The 10,017-nt window shown below is 32.2% G+C and overlaps 1 protein-coding gene across 2 annotated transcripts in view; it reads right to left on the bottom strand.

The window, feature by feature from the left end:
- Positions 1-647: 647 nt before the first annotated feature.
- LOC139490859 (synaptotagmin-12-like) overlaps positions 648-10,017 on the bottom strand; it is a 42,132-nt gene continuing 32,762 nt past the window's right edge. For both annotated transcript variants that reach the window (XM_071277937.1, XM_071277936.1), the window contains 5 exons: positions 9,573-9,702; positions 8,502-8,714; positions 6,856-6,976; positions 6,019-6,152; positions 648-1,279 (listed from right to left, as the gene is read on the bottom strand). In XM_071277937.1, coding sequence (XP_071134038.1) covers positions 1,109-1,279; positions 6,019-6,152; positions 6,856-6,976; positions 8,502-8,714; positions 9,573-9,702 — 769 coding nt within the window. In that variant the 3' untranslated portion in view covers positions 648-1,108. The remainder of the gene's footprint in view (positions 1,280-6,018; positions 6,153-6,855; positions 6,977-8,501; positions 8,715-9,572; positions 9,703-10,017) is intronic.

The raw sequence follows: 10,017 nt of genomic DNA, 5'->3' as shown, positions 1-10,017 counted from the left end.
TTTGATTTGCATTTGTCCCGGGTAAATAAATCGACTCCTGATTTTAAAAGAAAATCATTACATAGTACGAAGTCAGTATACAAATCTCTCAGCCAAAAATTTATTTCAACTAGGATTATTTCCTGATGACAAGAGTTTGATAGTCAGCATCATTTGGTTTAATGAGATAATAAATTCATGAAACTATTACATTGTTAAAATGGTTTCTAGGTTACGAACCTTTACAGATCGGTAATTCAACTGATACTACAGACGCTTTAGTTGATGTATCATTGCCTTATACGAAATGGAAGATGTCCCCAATCTTAGTCATATTAACGGTACTACTGTTATTGTAGCATATGTGCAGTTGACAACTTATGTCTCTTAAGTGACGCTTGGGCGTAAAACATTAAACACACATCGAAAGGCTCATGAAACCTAAAAGTACCAAAAGTAAAGTCGCACAAGGAATCAGAGTTATGCGTTACCGAGATATATTCCTTAGTTTTGATTTTTAAGTACTGATATTCGTATTTTTACCGATTAATTAGCTACTGAGCTAGTTGTACAGTCCTCCAGTAGAGATGTCGACGTAGAGGTAGTAATATAATTTACGCTCATTCAAGACAAGCACAAATAGAGTGAGTCAAAACAAAATGCATGTCTATTTTGGGGTATATTATTTATTCATTTTAAATAAATTGAAAAGTAAACATTTCATAGAATGAACAATAAAGGAGTAAACTTAAACAAGCATGGTTTATTTATTAACTAAAAATATATTTAAATCACAGATCATACAAGACAACAGCCTGACAACCTAACAATAAAGGATCACAACATAAAATGGTGAGCAGTTCATAATAAAAAATAAATCTATAATATCATCAAAAATTGTGCTAAAATAAAGTGTAAAATTAAATTAAAAGTTTTCAGCATATATACATTATTACCTTCCAAAACGTTACATGTTTTTATTTCAAATCCGATAATGACTTAGTGAAAAATACGACTTTTTCCTGGATTGGCCAACTCAGTTTGTATTACAAACAATAATCGATACATGTATAGAAAGTGGTAAATTAACAAGCACCCGGATTGTCTATTTTGCTTTTTTGAGTGTTTTTCATTTTCGCAAATAATGCCACATTGCTACGGGCTTGCGCAAACTCGACATCATTTGGTTCCAGTGTGAAAGTTCTGTACCGGAAGTGTTAGCACCAACGATGACATGGCCTAAAGATGGCGTTTTATTCTCTGGCAAATGTTCAGCAACAGTTATTCTAAGCTGCACCGTCTAAAATAAGACATAGATCCAATAAAAGTACTGATTTCTCAATAAGTAACAATAAAACATAGGTTTGTACGCAAAATATCGTTAAATATAATACTGCGTATAAATGATGTTAAGGGTAATATCAGCAATCATTTTAAGGTTTATATACTTGCATTCAGCAGTCTGAGAATTTTGATTGCTGCCTTGTGACTTGCGAGGGCCGTTGATCATCAAAGCGAATCCAATATAGAACACAGGTAAATTGCCAGGGTTATGATTAGAAATCGTTAAAGATATACTTTTAAGCAGATTATTCACACTATCTTCGATTCCTTAAACCATCCCGCAATTTTCAGCAGCATACGCTCACTGGAGAACAAGACTGCAACTCGCAATATTTCCACAACGTAGTTGTGATCGAGAAATAGTTTATCAACTATACCAGGATTATAATATAGTACGCTATACGCGCGTTTCGTCAACATAAGACTCATCAGTGACGCTCAGGTCAAAATAGTTATAAAGCCGAACAAGTACAAAGTTGAAGAGCATTTAGGACCCAAAATTTCAAAAATTTGTGCCAAATACGGGTAAGGTGATTAATCTATTCCTGGAATAGTTTTCTAACATGAAATTTATTTCTTTGTCCTGAATGGCAGTTCTTATCTTATAGTTCGTTTCTGTGTGTGTTTCATTTTAGTGTTTCTGTTGTGTCGTTGTTCTCTTCTTATATTTGATGTGTTTTCCTAAGTTTTATTTTGTAACCCGGATTTGTTTTTTTCAATCGATTTATGAATTTCGAACAGCGGCATACTACTGTTGCCTTTATGAGGGTGTTAGCACGTGGAGTTAAACGAAAAGTCAAACATAATGGTTTATAATTTATCTTGACAATGAATACATGATAGCCTGGTATCTGATGATTTCTTTTCCTATTACTTATTTGAGACAGAAACTTGACGCTTAAATTCGATAATTTCCATATTTTCTATATGTAATGCGTTCTGGCTTTCCACGAGTCCTGAAAAGGCCGTCAGACCAATCTTGGACTACATTTTCAGTCTTTAACCACTCAATTACGTGTTTTCACACCAATACAGGTAAGAAAGAATAATAGACTTTAAATACGGTAAAAGAACTATTTTATCCTGTTCACGTGTTGTTGTGTATGGGAGATAATCATAACAGAAGATGTACACAATATATGTTTAAATATATCAAAACTTTTTACTAATGTTAGAATTGATAAAAGAAGAAATCCATTGACTACTGCAATAACTGATACATGAAAGGAACCTATATCCTTTTGAAATAATCGATTCATTTGAGAAACCTATTACCGAAACGCCCACAGTTAGCATAAAGCCTAGGGTAAGTTTTCTTATGTAAATAAATCAACTGCAAATCCAGTATGTAATTTCATAATGATATATTCAAAGAAAAAAAGTGATGGTTGTGCTTTTCCTCACAGTATTGTACCTTGGCCATTCTGAGGTAACATCAAGTTTGAATTTTGGTTTGTTTTATTATAAATAATGTGTGTAGTATATATTTTTTTCCATATGAGGAATTTCTTCAATGTTAGTCCTTATTATGGTGATTGTTTTCAATTCTTATGGATTTTATTTTCTATGCTAATTATTATTGTCTTTTTATTGGCGATAGCATTGTCACTGTATTCCCTTATATCATTTAGATATAAACTAGCAAATATACTATTCAGCATGCAATTGTTAAAGAGGAGTGGCTGATTAGTAGTGATAATTGATGTTTAAGTAACGTTAGGTAACCATATCTTATCAACCATTTTCTTAAGAAAATGAGTATACCAAACTAGAGGCTCTACAGAGCCTGTGTCGCTCACCTTGGTACATGTGAATATTAAACAAAAGAAGAAGATAGATTCATGACAAAATTGTGTTTTGGTGATGGTGATGTGTTTGTACATCTTACTTTACTGAACATTCTTGCTGCTTACAATTATCTCTATCTATAATGAACTTGGCCCAGTAGTTTCAGTGGAAATGTTAATAAAAATTTACAAATTTTATGAAAATTGTAAAAAATTGACTATATCTATCTATATTAGTATTCAAGATAATAACCAAAAACAGCAAAATTTCCTTAAACTTACCAATTTAGGGGCAGCAACCCAACAACGGGTTGTACGATTCATCTGAAAATTTAAGGGCTGATAGATCTTGAGCTGATAAACAATTTTACCCAGTCAGAGTTGTTCTAAATGCTTTGGTTTTTGAGTACTAAGCCAAAAACTGCATTTTCCCCCTATGTTCTATTTTTAGCTATGGCGGCCATCTTGGTTGGATGGCCGAGTCACCGGACACATTTTTTTAACTAAATACCCCAAAAATGATTGTGGCCAAGTTTGGATTAATTTAACCCAGTAGTTTCAGAGGAGAAGATTTTTTGTAAAAGATTACTAAGATTTACGAAAAATGGTTAAAAATTGACTATAAAGGGCAATTACTCCTAAAGGGGTCAACTGGCCATTTCTGTCATGTTGACTTATTTGTAAATCTTACTTTGCTGAACATTATTGCTGTTTACAGTTTATCTTTATCTGTAATAATATTCAAGATTATAACCCAAAACAGTAAAATTTCCATAAAATTACCAATTCAGGGGCAGTAACCCAACAACGGGTTGTCCGATATATCTGAAAATTTAAGGGCAAATAGATTTTGACCTGATGAACTATTTTACCCTGTTAGATTTGCTCTAAATGCTTTGGTTTTTGAGTTATAAGCTAAAAACTGCATTTTACCCCTATGTTCTATTTTTACCCATGGAGGCCATCTCGGTTGGTTGACCGGGTCACCGGACACAGTTGTTAAACTAAATACCCAAATAATGATTGTGGCCAAGTTTGGATCAATTTGGCCCAGTAGTTTCAGAGGAGAAGATTTTTGTAAAAGATAACTAAGATTTACGAAAAATGGTTAAAAATGGACTATAAAGGGCAATAACTCTTAAAGGGGTCAACTGACCATTTCGGTCCTGTGACTTATTTGTAAATCTTACTTTGCTGAACATTATTGCTGTTTACAGTTTATCTCTATCTATAATAATATTCAAGATATAAACCAAAACAGTAAAATTTCCTTAAAATTACCAATTCAGGGGCAGCAACCCAACAACAGGTTGTCCAATTCATCTGAAAATTTCAGAACAGATAGATCTTGACCTGATTAACACTTTTATCCGATGTAAGATTTGCTCTAAATGCTTTGGTTTTTGAGTTATAAGCCCAAAAACTGCATTTTACCTATATGTTCTATTTTTAGCCATGACGGCCATCTTGGTTGGTTGGCCGGGTCACCGGACACATTTTTAAAACTAAATACCCTAATAATGATTGTGGCCAAGTTTGGTTTAATTTGGCCCAGTAGTTTCAGAGGAGAAGATTTTTGTTAAAGATTACTAAGATTTGCGAACTAGAGGCTCTAAAGGGCCTGTGTCGCTCACCTTGGTCTATGTGAATATTAAACAATGGACACAGATGGATTCATGACAAAATTGTGTTTTGGTGATGGTGATGTGTTTGTAGATCTAACTTTACTAAACATTCTTGCTGCTTACAATTATCTCTATCTATAACAGTACTTTCTGTGGAAAATGTTATTGAAAATCTTCAAATTTTAAGAAAATTGTTAAAAATTGACTATGAAGGGCAATAACTCCTTAGGGGGTCAATTGACTATTTTGGTCATACTGACTTATGTTTAGTTCTTACTTTGCTGTACATTATTGCTGTTTACAGTTTATCTCTATCTATAATAATATTCAAGATAATAACAAAAAAACAGCAAAATTTCCTCAAAATTACCAATTCAGGGGCAGCAACCGATTATCCAATTCATCTGAAAATTCCAGGGCAGATTTTTTAAACTAGATACCCCAATGATGATTGTGGCCAAGTTTGGTTAAATTTGGCACAGTAGTTTCAGAGGAGAAGATTTTTGTAAAAGTTAACGCAGGACGACGACGACGGACGACGACGGACGCCGGACGCCAAGTGATGAGAAAAGCTCACTTGGCCTTTCGGCCAGGTGAGCTAAAAATCCGGAATTTGACAGTTATTTTTCACTCGATTCGTCGTTTGAAAACGTTTGATTTTGTCGATTTTTGTGGATTTTTTCCCCTTTTGTGAAATTACCTTGTTTGGTATTTTTTCTATACTTTTTTTATACTTTGTATTAATTCAACAACTATCTATAAAAAAAACCTGGAAAAAACCAACGTAAACTGTGACTAGCGCTTACGTATCTTCCAAATCTATCATATTGGTCTTTGAAACTCAGTATGAAGAATACGTATACTGTTGACTGCTGGTCATTAATTTTGGACATTTTGTCTGTTTGTCTTGTTCACATATTGTTGTCAATATAATGAAGTTTTATGCGACTATCATACAATTGAGAGGTTAAGCTAGCTATAAAACTTGGTTTTGTCCACCGTTGTACATAAGAGAATGTCTGTACTAAGTCAAGAATGTGACAATTATTATCCATTTATTTTAGTTTGATATGTTTGAGCTTTAATTTAACTTTTTGATTTGGGACTTTCCGTTTTGAATTTTCCTGGAGATCAGTATTTTTGTGATTTTCTTTTTACTATTTGGTTAGTAAGGAACATGGTAAAACATGAGGTAGCGGGCAAATTGAAGGCTTTCTAATAGAGTCAATTGCAGTTTTTATCTGTAAAACAATTTTGATATCAGAATTACTATTAATACATACCGGCAAGGCAGTAGCAGGTACTGAAAAGATCATGGCTTCATTAAAATTGGGATGTTTTTCTCCACGTTTGACTGTTGTTTTCTTTTTGCTTATTTTCTTGCCATTTTGCATCAAATAAACCTTGACAAAAGGGTCTGAAATAGATAAAAAAAATTGTTATTACAATAATGAATTTCTAATAATTTTTACTAATTCCAATGTAAAGAAATAAAGTAATAGCTTTCATTATAGACATGAAGATTATATTTTATAATTTTCGTGCTAAGGAAGCGCCTTTCTTCGTTAAACTTCACCAGTAGCACTCAAACTCAAGAACCAAACATTTGAATTTCCAAACATTTTAAGAGATTTTTCTTAAGGGAATCTAAAGGAATATCCGAAATCATAAAGATAAAACTTTGTCTGAGGGAGTTGAAACCTTCAGTTTTTGTTTGTTAATATTTTAAGTTTCCTGCACCGGAGAATTTAATATGAGTATTTATTACCAAAGCACTGACTATTGACCTGTTGATACAAGCCATCGAATCTAACATTTATTTGTTACAATGTTGACAAACACTATAAAATACAAGTTGAAATAAATATGGATCATCGAAAGTATGGAGTCTTACTGCACATGTCTAAAATGACAAAGTTAAATTACTCCACCTCGTATCTTCAATTTGTATATTTGATAATTTACTCTGTGTTTCAAAGGAAAATTAAAACCATATTTTTTTTAAAGTAAATGTAATCTACGTTCTATTATATAGAAATGTGACTGAAGCAGATTCGTTTCCTATTTGTGCTGACAAAGATAAAACTAGATCACGAAGGGATTATACAAATGCTTCTTACCGCCTACTTCTTTCCCAGCTGTCATTCGAAGAGATCTAGCTTTGACAATTACAATCGTAAGTCTTTCTGCCGTAGGGAGGTAGCTTAAGGAAAACATAATATCACCATACTCTGTTGGTTTCTGAAACGAAAATAATACCATGGTACAATCACAATCTTTTCTAACATTGAACTCACTTAAGACAGCTTTGGGACTTTATGCCTATATGTCATCATTTTCCCATGTTTAGTAAATAGGTTAACTGTCATGTAAAAGAAAACATGCTAAGATCGAAACCTTTGTGAACAAAAGGAGAAAAAAAATATCGATTATAAAGATTTTTGAATTTTAATAAAAATCTGCTTGTAAAAATCTGCTTGTTTTGTATCAAATTTTAAAATTTATCTACTATTTTAAATAAAAACTATTCTATCCGTATGATTTTTTTTTAATTTTCTCTCATAGAAGCTCAGTCAAGTTATCTTAAAAATGAACATATGTTGTTGATATTGCCATACGTCTGTATAAACAATCACGAAAAGTCCAAAAATGACGATTGTTCGTTGCTTTATTAAAAGTCTGTGCCAGCCATCCGGGATTCTTGGCCCTGATTGTCGTTTAACTTGTACAAAGAGTTCCGTTGTCATCAAATTTAAGCTGTATCGACCTTGGTTAATTGTGTTAATTATGTTATAGAATTATAGAATTGGTTCGACCTTCAATAATTGAGCTATCTCTAGAATTTCTTTGTCTGTTTTCTACTTCAAATTAGTAAGGTTTTCAACGTCAGTAGATGATTGATGACTTAAGGATGTTCGCTTGTCATGTTTTGGGGGTTTTAGTCAGATTTTCGGAATCCTCTTGTTTTATCCATTTGAATGCCTAAAAATATTTTGCCTTTTGACCCCCATTTTTCTTTTTATAAATCTTTTATATGTATAATTTTAAGCCATCTGTAAAAGTCTTTTAAATTCTTGTTATTTTTTTATACTTTTTTGAGAACTTTAACTTGTCAATGATAAAGCTGAGAAAAATTAAGAGAACACATTTTTCCGCCAAAATTTCAATGGCTAATGTCTCAAAAACAAGCACATTAACCTCATTGTTTTTTGTTTGCTTTTTTAATTCCTTTATTAAACCCCTATTAATATATACTAGTGTTAAGAAAAGCTTGTTATTTTAAAACTGAATAGCGAACTTCCTTAAGGTAAATAAATTATATTGCAATGATTTTATATCTTGGCATGAATTTTCTGTGAAGATTTTGACGCCAAACATTCAAAAAGGTTTTTTCAAATCAATGTTGTTCCGCATAATCTTAAAACATCAGCTACGCTTGACGTATGTTTTACTATGTTGCACAACAACGCTTCCTTTCCTCAGACACTTGATTTGTATCTGCCACAGTTCCCTATTTTCTTCTCCTTACAACATATGTAAAGACTAACATAGAATTCTGAAACCAATACAGTTCTTTAAAAAAAAAACCACACACAGTGATTCTCCTTATGAAGACACGACATTTTGTTAAAGATTAGTTTAACAAGCAGACGATCGATTATTACAATATGAGAAATGGAAGTTTTTGCTGTTTCTCACCTTAATTAAACTTGATGTACATTGTTTACATAGATTACAAAACCAGGAAATTAACACATCAACTTACGTCATCAATATCTCGTAAATTTAACCACATTTTGATTGGTATACGCAGGTCAACGTCACCTACACGTATTTCTGATTCACCAATGACTTTATGTCTAGCATATTTATCCACTGCAAAAACTTGAAACTGAATGATTTTACTGTCTAGCTGGAATGGTTCAATGTTAAATAGAAATCTCTCCTTAAAAATCGGATCCGTAGAATGCTTTTGTATCTGTAAATTAAATAAACAGTACAAATAATTCACAAATTTTATGAAATTTTGTAGTCAAGTTACATTGTTATTACATGTTTTACAATATTGCCTGCGCTTATCAAATAATCTAGGGAAGGAGGTAACATTTGTGACAGTACTTATTTGATAATACAGATTTTCTTGGGAAAATGTATGAGACAGGGCCTGTTATTGAAAAGCTCTTATAAGAAATATAGTTTATAAAGGTAAACAAGGTAAAAAAAAATCCCAGGGAAGGGATAAACAGTACATAAGAGTAAAAAGTCATTAAGAAAGGGTCTTGATTGTTTTTATATAAAATTAATTTTTGCATATTCTAGTAAGAAGGTAAACGGAAGTTCTGGTAAAGACGAATATGCTTACCAAAGTCACCCTTAATGTTTGTGCATACGATTTGTGTCATATTTTATTTTCATCCTGTCGCACACCCTACACAAATAATTTCATACCAATTAATTGGCTATAAACTGAAATAAAATTACATATGGAGAAATATCTGCAAGAAGTTTTTGATAACTTTTGTTTATATATGCAATTTACGGTTTTAGTGTAAAATAAATATATTGAGAAATTTCTTTGAGTCGCGTTATAGCAAATGAATGTCGATAATATGACGTTAACAGTAATATTCAAAGAATATCTAAAAATGTTTTTCTAAATCATAGACTTTTTAATATTCGGCTCTGAACGTTAATAGTGAAGGTAAATCCAGAATAGTGATTCGAACGCATGAAATTTATAGAGTGCAGTTATCATTAATACAGCACTGGGTCTATACCATTGTTGGTTGACTATCAACCCCAAAGAGGATCATCGGACAAATTTTGTTGGACTTACTTTTGTTTGGAATGTAGTAGATGTATTCGGTAATATCGTTCCTTTGATGTAAGTATCAAGCGATCCAGAGTATTGATTTGGTGTTAGGTCTCTTGCTTGTATAATACTCACTACCAGTTCAGATACTTCCCTGTAAAAAGAAATTTAATAAAAAATCAAACACATTTCAATTAAGTTCTAATTGAATAAAATTGTGTAGATTTAAGACAGACATTTGTGATCAATAGCTGGAAGATGACAACATACTGATGTTTTATTTTCAATGTCAAATAAACCTCAAATATCAGGACGAAGACATGTTGATATGATATGATATGAATATGAACACCGCGTTTTAGTAGACTGGTTACTAAGTCAGATTTTTTCAACGAGCTTATACATAAGCGAATAATTCACCAGAAGACTTTTCACTCTTACTGGATACATTCTGACACCAAAAAAGAGA

Source organism: Mytilus edulis, chromosome 10 (genome assembly GCF_963676685.1).
Source record: "Mytilus edulis chromosome 10, xbMytEdul2.2, whole genome shotgun sequence".
NCBI classification, from domain to species: Eukaryota; Metazoa; Mollusca; class Bivalvia; order Mytilida; family Mytilidae; genus Mytilus; species Mytilus edulis.
Note: the sequence above shows the minus strand (reverse complement) of the source record. Positions and strands in the feature narration are given on the sequence as shown.